The sequence below is a fragment of the Oryzias latipes genome, chromosome 16, assembly GCF_053564925.1.
Source record: "Oryzias latipes strain Hd-rR chromosome 16, Olatipes_Hd-rR_3.1".
NCBI lineage: Eukaryota > Metazoa > Chordata > Actinopteri > Beloniformes > Adrianichthyidae > Oryzias > Oryzias latipes.
This window is the reverse complement of record NC_136252.1, coordinates 18,807,585-18,827,191: the sequence shown is the minus strand read 5'-3', so window position 1 is coordinate 18,827,191 and position 19,607 is coordinate 18,807,585. Positions and strand designations below refer to the sequence as shown.

General features: G+C 38.2%; 1 protein-coding gene across 4 annotated transcripts in view; it reads left to right on the top strand.

Annotated features, from left to right (window-relative positions):
- The window catches only part of fhod3b (formin homology 2 domain containing 3b), an 88,146-nt gene that overhangs the window by 2,349 nt on the left and 66,190 nt on the right, over nt 1-19,607 (top strand). For all 4 annotated transcript variants that reach the window (XM_078932942.1, XM_023964615.2, XM_023964614.2 and 1 more), the window contains exons 2-3: nt 5,255-5,361; nt 11,229-11,293. In XM_078932942.1, coding sequence (XP_078789068.1) covers nt 5,255-5,361; nt 11,229-11,293 — 172 coding nt within the window. The remainder of the gene's footprint in view (nt 1-5,254; nt 5,362-11,228; nt 11,294-19,607) is intronic.

Below are 19,607 nucleotides of genomic sequence, written 5' to 3'. Positions count from 1 at the left end.
ATAGGCAGTGTTGTGGTGGGAATATGATCAGCAATAACAGTTGTGTGAAACTTTTTCGAATTACTGTCCAAATCTGTGAGCAGACGGCTATAAAAAAAACATCGCCTTCCGTGATTCCTGAAGCTTGGCGTCTGCATTGGCCATATGAAACCCATATCTGCAACCTCTATTTCAGTGAGTATCTGACGCGTCATCTTTGTGAGTCAGCATTTCTTTTTGCCGTGTGTGCATACCTAGTTACTGCCTTACATTCCCCCAGTTTCTGATGCAGGTTTATGTGTCCTTATCAAATGAGGAAAATATGCTCTCTTTAAATCAACCGGACATGTTCCAAATATGCAATTTTCAGCAGAAATCCACAGACCAATCATTTTCATCTGTCAGGAGTCATCTGACCGTGGACTCTGGCTCTAGCATTGTCAGGATTGGAGACAATTGTTTTGCTTGGGTTTTTTTTTGGGTCACATAATGAGAAGTTAGAAAAAGTGAGAAGCTAAAATGCTTTAAAATACAGGTTCCTCTTTTGAATTCTTGCACACTTTCTCATGCAGAGTTGAGGTTTGCTCCTCACTGCATTTTGAGGGAGTCTGAACAGACGTCTGCCTTCTGATAAATTGATTATTTCCCCCATCTGATTGATGCTTTAGATTACTGCTGTGGTTTCTTAGTTGTTCTTTAATGAAAGATGGCGTTAAAGTAAATATTATTTCATGAATAAAACAGAGTCCACTCCATTTTGCAGCTGGCTAGCTCAGATTCAGCACTTGTTAAGTATTAAACTTAACACTATTTTTTGTACCTACTTATTATAATTATTTATCATGATTTCTCTCAATTCTAGCACTTTTTCAATCTATTTATTCTGATTGCATTTGTCTTTAGACAAGCAGCTTTAAACAGAATATTGCATAGCGTTTATTTTTAGACATTTTTTGCTTCCACTGCCTTGCTGGTCAGTACACCACAGTATGGGTTTTGAAGGGAGAGGCCAGACCTCAATGTGTGTGTGCATGGATGTGTGTGCATGGATGTGTGTGCACTGCTCCTGTGGTTTCTTTTCTGGACTTGGACATCACTGAGCCAGCTTGGGTTCAGGTCCTGGGCAGGAAGACAGCTATACCAAACTCTTTGTTTCTGATAATCTGTTGGTAGTTTTTTTCTTCCAATTTGTGGTTTAAAGCCATTATTCTATTATCCCATCCTGGGCACATACTAAAATACTTGTAATCCAGGTTAATTATCTAAAGAGCAGCGTAGAACTTGGCCGACATTGGATTTGCTTTGAGATTGCTGCTTTAAAACATTTGGGGAATGCTTCTCTTTCTGCCACTGTTAGTTAATTACTGGTTACAGTCACAAATTCAACCCTGTGTTGTTTCTATTTACGGTTTAGATACACGGTGGAAAGTTGACAAAGTATCATTCTTTATTGCTTTTTTTTGTCCTGTATTTGTGTGAAATTAATATTTGTATTATTTGCATTTATAATCAAAACTGGGATGCTATTGTTTACATTTATCAAGAAATGTTGTGATTTTTGTCAAAAAAGTGTGAAATAAGGAACAACATGAGAAAAATATAATAATGAGACAGAAAAAAAGCTAAATATTCAGGTTTTCAATAATGTCATGCTTGTAGGTCTTCTTCACTTCGTTTCACACTGCTTGAAGTGGACTATTTTACAAAACCATGGCAATCCATAGGCATGATGCAGTGAACTAAACTCAGACTGTTGTGCTTGGATTTCCTGTGAGAATCCATCCTGTAATCTGGAGAATCACTTGCTTCCAAAGGCCCGACTGTGTACAGCAAAGACATTTTTTTCCTCTCTCCATTGTGCTTTTCTTCCTCGCTGTTCTGTCCTTGCTGTTCCAAACACCCGACACAATTTTAGTAAGACGCAGCTTTGAAACCGTGTGATCATCCATGGTGTTTATTGCTTCACCCTGTCCTTTATTTCCTCTTAAAAAGACTTTGCCTTTTAAAAATTTTAGAGAAAACAAGAAATAAAATAAAAAATTTTCACAGTACAGAAAGAAATAACAAGTGGGAAGTCTCCCAAACTGGCTTCAGACTTTAAAGCCACCCTACCTTACTTTTATTTTCCTATTTTAGGGGTTTACATGCTATGAGTGGATGTTAATCTGGTCTATTGTTGCTATCTTGGAAAGCTTCACTAAAGCCTGACAGTAAAAAAAAAATCGAGCTATATATCTATACACCCTGACTAATAAAGTAATGCCAACTTCTCCTCTGAAGTCATATGTTTACCTCTTTTAATGGTATTTGTTTTTCTGTGCACTCCTTCACTGTTGGAGCCTCTGTCCTGTGGAGCTGACAGACCCCCAAGTATAAATAGGTTAATATCTCCAAATTGCGGGTCAACCAGACAAGTGAAACAGATGCTCTCATTCTTCGTCTCCCTGACTCGAGTCAAGTGATGACATCCATTCAAGAGCAGACAAATCATTCCTCCTCTGCGTAATCATCTTGTGCGATGATAGTTTATCTGACATGGAAAGCAGAGAGATAAGAGGCACCAGACTGCCAAGCAACTCCCACTGTGTGCAGCTTTCTTCCCAGCTTGTCAAAAGAATTAACGAATTTTCGTTTCAGGCTCTAATAATGCACGGAATATTAAAAGTAGCCCCTTTTCCTCCTGAGATGTCAAACTCTCTCTTTATTCTGGCCTGCACGAAATTTAAAGATCCTACGCTGCTCAGTGAGCCCACAAGAGCAAAAATCTTCATGCTTTTTTTTTGTAAGGGCATGCTGCAGGAGGCAGTTCATAGCAAATACTTAAACAACATGTAAGGGTAAGTGATGGGGTAGTATGTGAGACGCAAGCACGACTTACAGTTTTTTCACTTTTTTCAATCCTCCTAAAACCTGCGCACTGTGCAAGGGCCCGTTAATGCTGTTCACATGATAAATACGCACTTCTTGCACACCCATTCCATACTCCGTGCTTGCAGCCTGACTGTTAGAGATTATGAAATTAGACAATCATAGTGTATTTGTGTGAGCGTCCTACGGGCATTCTATGGGCACTTATATATCACATGCACACCCCATGCATGCAGCATTTCCATGCAGTCAATAGGATGCGGCGTAAGGACACCGTATGACAGCATCAATCGTAGATCATAAGTGCGTATAACTTACATTATCCTTACAAATATTGTTCTACTAATTTTCCTGAGATCTGCTGTAGCCACTCCCCCAGTTTTGGAGGTCACAGTCCCATGTTCCCCCGATCACCACATACACTATTGTTACCTTCTCCATTTCCTCACAGGTATTTCTCATGTTCCTTTTTCTTGATTTTTCCATCACTTGGCACTGCCACATCCACCACAACGGCTTTCCTGTTCTTTATCCACCACTACAATGTCTGGTTGGTTCGCCATTACCATCCTGTCTGTATCTGAAAGTCCCATATAGGATCTTTGTTCTCTCATTCGCTACCGTCTTTGGTGGTTTTTCGCATTATGACCTTGGAGTTTCCAGTCCATACTCTGCACACATGCTCCTGCATACTATTTAAGACACTTGTTCGTGACGCTTTATGTATGCTTTCCTTGCCAGCATCTTATACTGTCACAATGTGGTGTGACTAGAGTGGCCTGGTTAACATAGGAGGCAGATGACCTTAAATTCAGGAACAGGTTGTTGTTTTTTTCATTCACAGCTCACCCACACTCATCCTCCTTCACACTGAGCTCCTCTCTTTAATGGGCTCCTGTTAATTGGCTGGCCACACCCAGAAAAGAAGCCACTTTAACCATACAAGAAAGAAAATTTACAACAAAAAATGGAAATGTCTTGTAAATCATACAGTTAAAGTCCTGTAAACAAAGAAAACATAAGTAAACAAACAACTCAAATCATTACAACCAAAAGCTGTACAAATAAATCCAAAACCTTTCCACTTCCTATGCCCAACTCCTAAACAGGAAGTGAAGGCCTTGGTCACCATTTTGTTCTTTGCACCCAGGAAGAGAAGGTGAGAAACATAACAAAATCAAACAAGTCTAAAAATTTGGTGGTTATGTTTTACCTACTTGATGTGTCTAAAAGTGATGTGCTATTACAGACAGGTGACAAGTGGATGCAACTACTTTGTCACATACACCCTGCAGTTATGTGTTGTTTTGTTTCAGGACATAACTGCATCTTGGGTATTGTATCGTGTGGTTAATCTGAGTCTCTATTACTCTGGTGTTCATGTCCTGCTCTGGTGCTACCAGGATGAGGGCTTCTATGCTGTCCTGTAAAGCCAATTTTTCCTAGCCATTGGTAGGACTTTTGGATATCAGCCACTTCTATTATTTAACTGTCCATCAACTATCACTCCTTCTGGGAGTGGGACCCCTTCTTTGTTGACTACTATGCCTCACTTTATCACTATCCGACTGTATTTCTCAGGCTCGAATGACATCCTGAAGTACTGTAGATTCTGGTGGTGTGGATCAGGGAGTCAATGTCTTACTCACTTTTAGTGCGTAGCTTGGTGTTAACCGGATAGAGGTGACTGATATTTACCCAATTTCTGGTATCCATTTCTAGTCTTGTTGATTATTTGACTGAGGGGATTCAGACCTGCAGAAACACAGTGGGGACAGGGCATCTCTTTGGTATACGCCAAATTTGATGAACACTTGTGCAAGTTGCTTACAATTGGCTTCAAGGGTGGTTTTCCACAACCTCATTGAGTTTCCTATAAAGGATTTTTGAATCCTGTTGATGTTGTACAGATCCAAGCATTCAGTGATCCATGTGTGTGGCATTGAGTCATAGGCTTTCTTGTATTCAATCCAGACTGTACACAGGTTGGTATGTCGTGACCTGCAGTCTTGAGCAACCATTCTTTCAAGCAGGAGATGGTGTTTGGCCTCTTATTGGTATCTCTATCATAGCATTTATATCTGTTGATTGAGTACTGATCCTTGTGTCTATTTGTCTTGATTGCAATGATGCCTGACATGAGCTTCTATGTTGTGGAGAGACAAGGTTTTGCCCGGTAGTAGGATGGGACGGCACCTTTTAAGGGATCCTTCTCAATCAGGATTTTTTGCCCTTTTTTAGCAACCGTGGGGGGCTGAGTCCCATCTCTTAGCAGCTGGTGTATTTATACTGCCAAAAACACATGGAGTGTAGCGAGTTTATACATGTATTGATCTTAGTTAATTTAGTCGTATTCAGTTCAGAAGAAAACAAACTGCTTTGACTAACTATGTTTCTGTCTTTTTAGCTCGATGACTGCGCCCTCCAGCTTTCTCATAATGGAAGCTATTTGGATTTGGAGTCCACCCTTGCAGAGCAGAGAGATGAACTGGAGGGATTTCAGGAGGACGGAGGGTAAGATTGTGTTTTAAGATTTCGATATGTTGAACAGCATACATTAAAATACAAAAACAGCATGCACATGGCACACTGTAATGAAAAACAATGGCTGTTATTCCACTAAAGTTGAAAACTGAAATGAACCTGGGTACTGCCATAAAAAGCTTGGTCATATATTATTTTTTACTTCAAAATATGCAACTCGGATTATTGCCAGGCCAGAAAACACAAGAGGGACTAGCACTGCCAAACAGGTGGATACAGTAATGGACATAACTCACCAGGTCTTTGTTGCCCAGAAAACAATCTTTTCCATGTTGCTGTGGTCAAATTAGCTGTTGACCAAGAGACATATATAAAAAATAATAATTCAAAAGTAAGTGACATAAAACATTTTTATTACAACAATCTGGCTTTAAAAAGAAGGAGGCAGAGGAGTTTTGAGCTTACAGTCAGACATAATCATTAAAATATGATGCACGTGAAAAGAGAGAGACATAAAAATAAATGCAATATAAGAGGCAAGTGGTTTTTAATATGAGAAAACATTCTTATTTCCCTAGTGTATTCCTTCTAATGTAATTTGATAACAGTTATTGGAATCCTAATGATATGTATTTGGACTCTGAACAAATTAGTTGAATAATTCCTTCTCCTTAGGTGACAGATCCCTGCTTAGCACTCCTATGAGGCGGGCGAGATCTCCTGAAAAGGTTTATTGTTTTAGTTTTTAATCACTAGTTATTGACAGAAAAATTGTTGGATATATGCGCTCTTATACATATTTTGGTCATGCATACAGAGTTAGATTACATGGCAACACAACCATTTCTGTTATATTTGTCTTTTATAAAAAAAAAACACAGCCTCCCATGGCAGCAATGATGTCATTGAATAAGCTTGGGTTGCCGTCAGGATAATTATCTTGATCTTTGCTTGGAGTTTTTGGTGGACTCATTAGACCTCTGAGGTAACCACAGTTGTACACCTCGGTTATTCCCCTCCTAACTTATGTTTTAGCTCTAATGTCTGTGAAATATAGGGCTAGTCAATCACATTACCCTTGGATCTACATGAAGAAATAAAGGCTTAAAATTGTTAGTTTAATTTCCCTACTTCATACGCTTTTCTTGGCGTTTAACTTTTTGGCTCCATATGTTTTTCTTTCATATGCTGTTGATATATGTGCTGCCCACTCTAGATGATTGCAAACCAAAAGGTTGGAATCAGAGATCCCGGTCAGCTGCACCACAAACATGCACGGATGTGTTTGTCTAACTTGGAATTCGGACGCTTCCCAATAGCATGGTGTTTCTATTGGCCCTTGGGGGTGCTGTCCTTTCCCAGATTCAGCTGAAATGTTGTTTGGAGCTTATTGGAGGCCAATTGAGAGCTGTGAGGAAGTGGTCCACTTCTTCTCCCATCAAAGATGGAGCCTGTCAGGTGCTGTGTGGTGCCAGCTGGCACAGACTGGTATGGATATGTGTCATTAAACCCACTCAGTGTTGTCTGGGGAGGCCATGGCTAAGGGTGGTTGGCCAATTATTTAGTTAAAAAATGGAGCAGTTTAACTGACTGGATTTTAATGGCGCTGAAGTGGCAAAGTTTGCAGTCTGTGTTTGGTGTTGCTGAATTGATGATTACTGAGCAAAATAAGGGTCTGAAGACTTTGTAATTTTCTTTTTCCTATTTCTGTTGTTTGCTACACATCGCCATCAGCAGCAGTCCAAACTTCAGTATTGAAGTAGTGTCAGTAATATTAAACAATTTTTTTAAAAACTGACTTTTGTCTTTTTATCGAGTGTCTCAGATGATCTGAAAGTTTGTCCAGTTCCTGAGAGGAATTATGGAATCCTGCAGCTTTCTGTTTCTTTGCTTTAATCTTTTAGTTTTTTCTGTAAAGTGAGTAATCCGAGATTCCTTAACCCTCCTGATAATTGCCAATTAAATTTATCTGTAAATGATATTTTTCACAGGTTACATTCCTGAGGCACATGTGTCATGCTGAGTGTCTTCCCAATCAGAATAAAGTATGACAAGAGGGCTGCAGGGCCAGAGGATATCCATGTCATGCGAGCTTAAGCGCTATAATCACTTCCACACCAGGTTATGAGGCTTTTCTGTTGCAGATTGTGCAGTAAGTCCCCAGCACATCATTGATGCAGCTTCACTTCAGGTAATTAGCTGACTATGTTTTATATAAAAATAGTTTTAGGTTGTCCCCTCCTCATTTTAGTTTGCAGCTGTCATGGATCAAACCATATGATCACAGGTTTATTTGGCTGACTGCTTGAGACAAGAGATGGGCCAAAAACATGTTTGATATTAACACAGCTTTGACGTAAAGACCCATATGTCAATGGAGCAAAGTGGATGTAGCTTTACGTTGATTTATTTGTTGATCTTGACGTCTTTGTTCAAATCAGCCTCTCTCAGTGTTCTACTTCCTCAAAGACATACTTCTGTTCCTTCTCATGTCTTTGACAGCAGTTTTAATAACTCGTCACAGTTCACTGGCACTTATAATTTGTATGAGAATGTCAATAATTGCATGTTGAAAATGTTCTCTTTGGGCTGTATGTAGTGTTTGTGATGTGTTTGACAACCCCTTTAAAAGGCTGGCATATGAAAATTCAACTGTTCATGCACTGCAAGCCTCAACTATTCAGAGTTTCTCATCTTGTGCTTTCATCTTCCTTACAACAGCTGGGCCTTCATTATTTTCCTTCTTTTTTTTGACCCACTTGGACATTGTTTCATGTGCTTTTAAAGCACACAAGATTTTCATCTAAAAATAAAAAAAGTGTATTTGAAGAGAAGCAGAGGGACCCAAAACTTCATGTAGTGTAACAAAAACCAGGTTGTACCTTTCTGTGTTTGCAGTTAAGGGCTTTCATTAACAGAATGGAGCTGCCACTTACTCTTTTTACGTGTGTGCTAGTGTTAGATCTGGTAAATAGTTAATGAAGCAGCCCCCCCCCTGAGGGTGCAACTCCGATTGTAGCCTGAGCCAGTTTAGCCTGATTATCTCCCCTTGGCTCGCTGCAGCACTGGAGGTCCGTCTGCGAAAATAAGAGTGTCGAAAATGTGCCGAGTCAGTGGACCTCTGTGGGACCTTGTAGTCTGGCAAGTAATGGTCTATGAGGGGGAGTCATGGCTGGTGTTCCATAAATGAGTGTTCAATTTAGATTTAGCGCTGTTTAAAAAAAATATACATATTGTTTTGTTTTTTATTCTAAAACCTGGAATTGACAATGGTGATCACAAGACACTAACTGTCAAAAGGAAATCACAAATCTAAGTAATGACTTACAAACATAAATTCAAACTACAAGCAAAAAGCAAAAGCAGAGATAGGAGGATTGAATTTGATGTTGACTGAATTCAGGGAAATTATGAAACTTCAGTGCTTTAAATTGGACAAAGAAGGAACTTTGTAGATCATTGTGTACAACTGCGAATGTGATTCTAGAGACTCTTTGACAAAATGAGTACTGGAGTTTTGTTTTTACACTCTTATTACTTCTGGAAAATCACTTGTAAGATTTGTACCAATATCTACAAAATAAATGTACTCTTATTTTTTTTCGTTTTATTATAATAGGAATTTTTTCTAGGGAATTTTAAGCAAGCAATTTTTTAATCTCATTTTTTGTATTGCCAAATTTTTATCATACATCACTGAGGATGCCTCATGGAGCGTTGTTGTTATTTCTGGTTTTACTGAAGTATATTAGTAATTTTACCTGAAAGTTTATTCTGATATTTCTTGTCGGTATTTTCTCCTTAAGTTTTTTTTGTTAAAAAACGTACCTGTAATTATTTTGTTCTGTAGGTATTTTAGTTATCTTTTGTTTGTGATTGAAACAACTCATGGGAGTGCTTTAGAGTTGTTAAAGTTGTTAAAGGCTTAGCCGGTTAGTCCTTTTTCACTCCAATGCAAAATGGTCCCAATGAAAATAGGAAATAAATGTAGTCGGTTAATAATAATAGGATTTTTCACCTCTAGTACAACAACTTTTCTGTACTTCATTATTTCTTTTCATATTTAAATTGAGAATTTTAAACAAATGTGATCTTTTGATTAACGGGTGATTTTGTATCCTTAACTTTGAACTCATCTTGTTTGCTGTGGACCTGAAACACTGGCTTTAAATTGGCACTTTGTTCATCCTTGCATGTCAGTGGTCAGTTTATAATTTTGCACTTTCATTATTAGAAAAACTACAAATGTTTAAATAAAAAACAATTTAGAATTTAAAAAAAAGATGTAAAACTTGTAATTTTTAAACTAAATCTGTTTGGTATTTTTGTTGCAATGCTGTAGTGTTAGGATTCATTCTCTACCTTTGGGCTGCCAGAGGAGTGTTCAATTTTCATATGTAATTGATGGGACCGGGTCTTCAAAGCCCATGCACGCTTCATGCACGTCTGTTTAATTTGATAATGAGCATGTTGGTCTGTGCAGACTCAGGTCTTGCTTAAGCACAGGGATACTGTTGCAGTGTGCTGCCAAAAAAACGCAGACATTCGTGACAAAATGGATCTTGTTACGCATTTGCCTCAACAGCATCACAGAGGATTAGGTTCCTGTTTGCAATCTCATCTCACCAGGGAAGGCCCGTGTTGACGGCTGTGGGCTTCTGTGTCACCTTTGCTTGTTCCTGGAAATTTTATTTGACAAACATTGAGAGTTTGCAGGGCTTTTAATCAGCTTTTTTGAATATCAGAACATTCTCCCACAGACCTCTTGGTTATCTGACTAGATGTCAGTTTGTCTGCTCTGCAGTGGTGTCTTTTTTTATTTTATTTTTTTGTTGCAGTACCAGAATGAGCTGCTTTCTACGCTGTATAGGCTTCTTTCTTTTCTCCCTGTCTGTCAGACCCACTTCTGACAGGCTGCAGCTGGCACTCTGCCGGTCTGCTCAGTCACACACAGCCTTTGTGAAGTCTGCATTAAAGGCCATTTTTGTGCTAGCTGGCTTATAAAGTAGTCTGGGGGTTGTTGTGCAACTCTACCTGCTGTGTTCTTGTCTGTGTTTGGTTTGATTGTATCTTACTATAGCAATTTGGGATGTTAAAGACACAATCTGTGGTCCAAATGTGCACAAGAGATTAGTTCAGACCTTCAAAGTATAAAACACCAGATTGGAGTCTTGATTTAAAATACCATAAACTACAGATGTTTTGATTGGAGTACAACAGAGAGAATAGAGAGGATGTAAGGTATTTAATAGTTGTCAAACCCTGAAAATAATTTAAAACAGCAGATTTTAGGACTTCTAGCTTCACATTAGGAGAGGTTTTGCCTTGAAATACACCAATGATCTTGTTGAGGTTTCAAATGGGACTTTACTGAATAGAATTAGGGTGCATTGTTCTCTTCTTTGTTTTTGATTGTCATTCAGTCATTGTAGCCGTTGGCAGCACATTGATAGGGTCTTGGCATATCTCCATTAGCACAAGTGGGTGGATTGGACCTTTGAACTGTTCTCAGCCATTTATTTGTCCAAAGTGAAGACATTTTCCTATTTCTCACTCTAGTTCCATTTAACTGAAAATGTTTAGGATCTTGAATTAACGCCACAAATAAATTTCGTCTACAGTTTGTATGTCAGTTTGACACTTTCAATGCGTATCAAAGACAAATAATTATTTTATTTTGCAGGGAACATTTTTTACCAAAAATAAATAATCCTTGAAAAAAAGAGAAATTCACCACCTTTAAAGAAAAACCAATACTTGCAGACAATGCAAAGATTTAAAACAACTATTTATTTTATTTTAGCAATGATGCTACTTGTGTTTGATGCAGAAGGTTGGACATGGAAATTGGATTAATCGTGATGTGCTCGTAACACATTGTTGTCTTCTTTTTCTAGGAGGGGCAAGAAACATAGCATCATCCTCCGGACTCATCTGTCAGTCAGAGTTCATGCCTGCATTGGTGAGTGAAAAAACAAAACATTGTCCCCAAGGTTTATATTTTTACTTTTGATACATTTATGCTCATCAGAATACACATCACAAAGCACAAAACACCTGGACAGTAAAACACAGTCACAACAATGACTTGTGTGAACATTTATAAGTATTTGCATGTATTTCCTCTTCACTTACTTTTAACCTGTCAACAAGACATGTTCATCCTTTGCCGTATCTTAGATTTACACTAGCGGCTTGAATTAGACTTGTTGATCATCATGATAAACCACACCCTGACATAAATGTTTTCGTATGGACCAGAGTTTATGCTTTCACCAAACTTTGAATAAGTTTTTACACCTGTTGTGGTAAAGCTGACAATCCACAGAAACAAACTCGGACCCGGTAAAAACGTACCAAAGTCGTGGGAGCTTCAATGGCCTCCAGACGCATAGTTTGCTTTAGGTTTTTCTTGGGTTTGCACAGTGGCAGCGTCGGAACACATCAAAGAATCCCAATTGACTTGACAATTAACAGCATTTCATAAACACTCCAAAAAAATACAACTCTGGTATGAAGCTGAGAGTTACTGTGTATTGTCACTCTTTTAATTGGGCCTCTTTGAGTTAAATGAAGGAAATAGCGCAAGGAGCTGAGTGAAAACATGTGCCAACATTCATGTGTGTGGCACATGCGCTCACACAAGCATGCTAATGGGATGTTAGTGTTATGATCATGTAGTGTTTTTCCTTGTGTTTTATTTTAAATAACTGTAATGAAATATCTAACAAAAACAAGCACAGCTTATTAGCAATAGGTTAAGTGGTAGAAGTAGCTGTGGGAAGTCTTGTTATCTAATAAAGACACATGCATTTCCTCTTCTCAAGCCTTAAAATGAAAAAATAACCCAATGTCTCCGAAGGCTATAAAGCTGAGGACTGTCGAATCTTATAACTAACTGGGTGTTTTCTCTTGTGCAGTGAAAGTGAACCACAAACTGTTTTTTTTAAATGAGGTCAGCAGAATCTGAACACTTTTCTTGATAATCCTCTCTTGGTTATAACATGTGATATATACCAGGCATTGCAAAGATTTAGCTCCCTATACAATTAGCACATTTAAGACAATCGAGATGATTTAAAAAAAATCTCTTTGATCATGTTTTCAATCTGAAAATGACTCTACAGTTCAGTTATTTAAAGTCCTGTTCCTCATAAAAAAATAGAGATGCTTGCAGCTTTCTACTGTACTTTACAATAATACTGCATAACAGTGGTAAATAAGCCTAATTTCACCTCAAGAAATCATAAACCAAGTATTTTCAATTCCTTATCATTTAACAAGGTTAGAGAATGGTATCTAAGTATTGCTTATGATTTTTTTTTAAGCGTTATTCAAGGGATAGGTAAGGCTAAAAATGTCATGTGAAACCTTACCTAACAGTAAAAAACCAAGTAAATGATTACTTTAGAGATTATTAAAGCTTTGCAAACACATTAACTTACATGTAGTTATTGTATTCATAAGACTAAAAAAATTGCATTAGAAACCTTTATTAAAACTCTGTAATGCATTAAGTAAGGTTAATTTAATAAATCTTAGTTACCTTATAATCAAAGCATTAAGTAACACATAGTAATGCAAGGTAATGCTCAAACATTGCTATTAAAATTTTATTAAATATTTATTGAATATTTAATGAATGCTTAATTATGTAACATTGGTAAAGGGGTCCTTAATCCGAAGCAATGTCCAGATTTCATCACAGGGGACACCCTAAAAGTACCTGATGTACCCACATCACAAGCTCATCTGACTGTTCTTGCAAATATTTAGCTGAAAACTCCCCTGAACGGATTTACCTTATGCTGTTCTGTCCTCCTGCTGGTACTGGCTCAGCTTAGTGGAGCCTGCAGAGCAGCAGACAGACTCACCACCCTTCTCTAAGTGGATGATGACCCTCTTTCTTTCTAAGTTGACGGCCACCTGTTCCCTCCCCCTCCAGTCCCCCTCAATAACAGCCCGTGTGGCCCATAGAATTTTTTTTTCTCCTTTAGCTGAGATGATCACTGTTACTGTAACTTGTCTAGACATTTGAGCCTAATGTGATCTGACTAGCAGGCTAACCTTTTAGCCTCCTAAACACAGAATTACTCTTGCTTCACATAGGAGATAATTTGTTATCCTTCCACAGACAAATGTCATGTTTTTTCTGTCTTACTGTCAGTGAAAATCCTATGAATGAGCCTCAGCAGACTCTGCAGTGTGAACTCTGCTTTTAAATCACTCCGTTGCCTCAAACTATTTAGATATTCTATGTATCCTTACTTATGATTGTGCGCTACATTAGCACACCCACATTGTTTATACCAGAGGCTCCCTCAGAAACATGAGTAATGAGTTGGTTAAAACCATGTGCACTGTAATCTTTGTTACCATGCGTGCATTTCGAGGTTTAATTCAATTGTACATCTTTTTGTGTATATTTTCTGGTTTTGGGGTTTTTCCAGATTTACACAAAACACAACCCAGCTTTCTGTTTGTCTGTGTATGTGCGTGTACTACAGCGTGTATGTGACTTTAACCACAGGAAGACCTAATTCAGGCTTCTCTAATCATAGTCATTAGCACTCAGATACATGTGTCTCTGCAACAGAGAGGCAACACTCTGAACAACAAAGAGGGGAAAGGAAATCTCTCACCCTAAAAGCTGTTATGACATACCATGTGGCTCTTGTGCATTTTGTTGCCATGATTTTGGGTAATTTTATTGTTTTAATCCTTTTGTTTTGTATTCCTGGTACTTTAATTGTGGCGTAGTGGAAGTTTGTAATTGTTCGTTTTACTTATATTCCTGACTTTATTCTTAAAATTTAAACATATTTTTTGTTTTGTTGTCATAGAAGAAAAAACTTTTCTATTACATACATATTTTTTACTGTTCCTCAATAAACCAATCAATCAGTCAATTAAACAGTCATGGTACCATACCAGAATCCCAAGTTTACTTGGTGATTTGCAGTTTTAAATTCAATGAAATAAAGAGACAAAGAATGGAAACAGTAAAGAAAAATATGACCACATTAAAATAAGTTAGAATTTCATCTCTTTAACCTGGCGTGGACATGCGTGGACATCACGTTTTGGTTCATATTACCACAGTAGTTAATTCTGCTTAACTGGAGCCCTGTGACTACATGTTTATAGGGTTAGCTCAAATATTGGCTTGGGTCTTAAAAGGTTAAACCAAGCCCCCATCTTTTGTTCCTGGGAATTGATTCAAACCAGGAAGTACAAATGTTGATTTTCTCTAATGCCACTAGGGGTTGATGTCAGGACGAAGCAATTTTCTATTGACTATCATGTTAAAATAGCACATTGTCATTAGTACATTGTTGAGTTGGGTGGAGTAAAGTCCAGTTGCCCCTCTCACTTCAGAATTTTTGCCATTCCTATGGGTCATATCAACGATTATCTGACCTGTGAGCATATGGCTACGAATGAAACACTGAAACAGTGATGTTCCCCTACCTGTATGCGTTTTACTGTTCATGGTTTCACGTATTTGCAGATTTTCTTTCAGTCATGCGACTTCTCCGGTATAATCCCAAAATCTCAGCTCATGACGCTTGTATAAGACTTTTGCGTCTGAAAGAGGTGCTGGGGGGCAGGAGGGGAGCAGACATGAAGAGCACGCCGGCCTGTTGGCTTCCTTACCGGCTGCTGAGGAATATTTCCCAGCTATTTCCACCGATTCCTTAAGCGCTACCAACCAAAGTTTGTGCCCCTGCACGGAGAAATTGCATCGGATGACTCAGGTGCTGCCAGAAAATACCCTGATACGCTGTGGAAGATAATCGCGGAGAATAATTATAATCCAGATGAATGAATGATGGATGAAACCGTCCTCTTCTGTAAGGAGATGCCCTCTCGCACTTAAATGAAAAAGGAGGAAGCACAAGCCCCTAGTTTTAAGGCACAGAGAGACAGAGTGACACTCCTAATACGCGTTATAAAATACTTTTTATGTTGAACAGCTTTCTAATTTTCTTTAATAAATGTTTATACAAAGCATCAGAAATGTTTCACAAGGGTTTTTGATGACTAAGGATTTGTGACGGACTTTCTTCAGCTGCGGGGGAGGGAGTTGGTTCTCTGTATTTGCTGATTCGCGGGTGTCTCTAGTTCCTAACCCCTGCGAATATTGGGAATACTGTAGTGCCATCATGGGACAATCGCTATTTAAAATAAATAAGTCTTAAAATGGTTAAAATGGTTCAAAACATTAGACTCATCCATATCAACCTTTTTAAGGAACAATAAACCTGTAAGAATCAGTCTAAAAACTTTAAAATCTGCAAAAAGCTGTGGAGGATTAGAATTACCTAACTTCCACAATTACTTTCTTGCAAATAGATTACAATACATCTTAAAATGGTTAAAAAATAATCCAGAAACCAACTCATGGTTAGACTTGGAACAGGTGTTATGTGGAAAGATCAACCTGTCAGATCTTCCATTTATTAGCCAAACAGTTAAAAAACAGGATTGTTTCAAAAGTATTAATATAAATGCCACTTTAACAGCCTGGTGGGAATTTCTCAAAATATCAAAATCATCAATTCAACCATGCAAAATGACACCCATCTGGAACAACCCGGACATCCTTATAAACAAAAAAATGATACACTTCCAGATTCAAAATTCATAACTCCCCAGGAACTTCAAGACAAACATGGAATAAATAACTTCTTGGAATATCAGCAACTTAAATCAATTATTACTAAAAAGTTTAAATACAGAGAGACAGCTGATTGAGTGAGAACAGTTTTACTCTTAAATCACACATTCTTACCAGATTTTTTTGTGTATTTACCTCCTACATATGTCGCTAAAGCCAGGATTCTTTGTCAACTCCACTGTCTTGTGTATGTTTTTTTTTTTTTTTTTTTTTATGCATGATTTTTGACTGACCAGTTGTGTTGATCATCAGTTTGGTAACAGAAAGTCCTGCACAGTTGTTTGGATTAAAGATTAAGAGCAATACATTTTCAGCAAACATCCTCCTTTGAATCAGGTAAGAGGACTTTCTTCTTGGCAGCAAAGTACATTGGAGCACTACAGTGCTTCGTTCTTGTTCTATAATGTTTGTGAGTTGATGAATGTGTGGGACGTCAGCACATAAACTTCCGATGATAAGGTCACTACATTGTTCCCAACATCTGTTCATTTTAATCGATGCTCACTTTAGTAAAAGTCATTTAGTGCCTTACATGTATTACAACCTGACCTGCATCTGTAGGATCCATTTACTATCTTTTCTCCATACATCCATGGTGAGAGTGGGCTGGAGGCTTTTCAAACTTTCATTGCGCCAGAGGTGGCATGTACCCTGGCCACTTCGTAACAGAGACACTCCATTGGCTAGGCCACACACAGGCCAACACTCACCAACAGCATACCAGCGTACCTCACATGTATATTGTTTTGGACTGTGGGAGGAAGCCAGAATACCTGGAGAAACCTCACGAAGGCAAGGGGACCACATTACAAATTCCACATCGCAGAGGATTTGATTTCGGAACCTCTTGTTGTAAGGCTATGATGCTTAACCACCACACAACCCTAAACTCAAACATTCATTCACATTTGTATGTCTGGGAATGCTATCCAAGCAGAGAATAATCGAAACCATTCACTCAGGAGACACAGAGGAAGATCAAATGGGCTGTATGGTCATCTGTTGACTTGCCTCAAAGAGATCCCAAAATGGAATGATAGACTTAAAGTCACCCCCTGGAAGCAAGACAACAATGTGCAAAAGAGCAGAAACCAAAGAGGATATAACATGAAGGCTTGATGGTATCAGTCAGCTCACACTTTAGAGCACCCTGCTTTTGTATACAATCCCTGTTGGCTGTCAGCCACACAGCCATATGCTGTGAGACAATGACAGAATTTTGGTATTCTTGCAGCCAGAGATTCTCTTCATCTTCCTTGTTATTGTGATTCTCTCATCATTCAATCGTATATAGCCTTTATTGGTGGTAGAAGACCTAATTGCAGATTTGTTTGCAAACTAGTTTGCCTTCTGTGCAAAGTGCAATTCTTATAAGCCCATATTGGCTCAAACACACTCATGCAAAGGCATGCACATATTAAGAAGCCATCTGTTTCCAGTTGTAAGGCCCCTCTGCGCTGCTCCTCACCGATCCAGGAAAGAAGAGAGTTCTCTACGTTTTCATCTACAAGGGAGATTCTTTTTTTGGGGGGATATGTTTACAGGAACGAGGCAGAAGTCCCGACAGGGGGACAGAACCGTTTTCTGTGGATAGCAAGTAACGCCTCATTGAGTTTCTGTGCCGTAAATTATCTTCTGTTCCTTTTGTTTATTTAATGTTCATTTTGAAAACTGGACAAACTCCTGTCGGAAAGTTTCAACATAAAACCGCTTTTTCAAAGAGGCGTGTATGACATATGACTGTGAGAGCTAAAAACGCGTCTAAAAGAACCACTTTGGGGCTCACAACTGCTTGACTAGGGCAGGCTTCATTGAGGTAGACAGGTGTGTAACATCACAAATCACAGACTTTAAACAGCTGACTGCCGGCGGGAGGGAAAACTTGGACCGAGTCGAAGTTTGTTTTCACACAAACCAACATTTATTTGTTGTCTGAGTGGAATTGTTTGTTTACCTTTCCTCAAGGGTCTGCAGTGGTTTAACATCTGATGCTCAGCATGCCTCTGCAGAAGTTTGCTTTCTGTTTAGATACAAGTCAATTCTTTGTGTTTTTGTTGAGTTTTTGCAGCTTTTCTGTTGCTTTTTGTCGCCATCCTTGCTATATTTTAGTTGGACTTATCGTTGTGACAAAAATGATCACTTTAAAAAAAAAAAAACAACCTTTAACTCAGTGCCCCTCTGGCCTTCAGCCAAATCCTAGTGTGCCATGGAATTCATCTCACATCCTCCCTCACATGTCATGCTGGCTCCTTTTCTTTCCTTCAGCTTTGATGTCTTTGTGAGGAAACGTCTTTTTCCCTCCCCAGATCTATCTGCAGAATCCTGCGCTTCAAGATCTCTGTTTGTCATTATAGCAACTGTCACTCATCTTGTGTTGTACGAAATCGAATCGTTTTTCTTTTCCTCTCTCACCTTGGATTAAACTGTATTACCACAGCTGTTCAGCTTCAAATCCACGGTAACTACTGTTTAGCTTTGAAAGAGGATTTATAGCATTTTTGTGACATTTATTCACTGAGAGTGATTTTTCTTTAACTTCCCATCAGCTGAAAAAAAATGTATAGGCTTTTGTTTATAAAATCATATTTGCATAGTATAGTTTCAATTGCTTTGTTTTCCACAGATAAGCTGCAGACTTTTTTAATGTTTTTTAAACTTCCCATGACTCCTGGCTGTGCTCTGACTCCGTAGCACCTGCAGATCTCAGTAGTCCACCTTAAGCTGCTTCAGCTGGCCTGCCTTGGTTGCTTTAAATTATTTTGGAGACAGACTCACGGCAATCTGTGATGATGTAATGATTTGCTCTCTGAATTTAAAAAAAAAATAAGAAAAATTCTCATTTCATCTCCTAAAATAATCAAGTTAGATCACATGCTCTCATTTTTCAATATATATTAGTATTGAGCTGTAGTGCCTCAGTCATGTTCATCTTACTGTGAAGTTTACATGTTACTTTCTACCTAGAGTTTACTAAAAAAAAAAGTCCATAAACTGATTTAAAGGAATAAACATAAACAAGGAACATTTCATTTACAAGTTCGTTTTGTGTTTTACATTTAAAAGGGAGTATAGAAATCAGAAAATATTAAAATAAATGATAAAGGTCTATTCAGTCTTCTTACCTCTTCTGAGGTTTGTTTGAGAGCTCAGCTGAAAGAACTAAGCACCAGGAGAAAGTCCTCTTGTAACCCACCCGTGGTTCTCAAGCGGACCATTCAGATCAGTCTCAGCAGCAGAAGACTGGACAGCCATTGTTACATTCTTCAAAGCAGAAGAAAGGGTTTCTTGATAGAAAAGAAAAAAGATGAAGACGTCTTGTACAACTTTCAGCTGAAAACCAGTTGAATCGATTCAGTCTTGGAAAGTTATGATGATTAAGCTGCAGATTACATGACAGATTCAGAGACTGAAGCATTTTTTGTGTTTGGAGTTTAAGAGAATTATAGGAACATTGACATGAAACATAAAACATAAAAAATTATTATTATTTTGGTAATGGAATGTCACCATCTTAACTTAATGCCATAAATAGAAAATATATTTTTCATTAAAAATGTTCTATCTTTCTGAGATGGACGTGAAGCAAAATTATTAT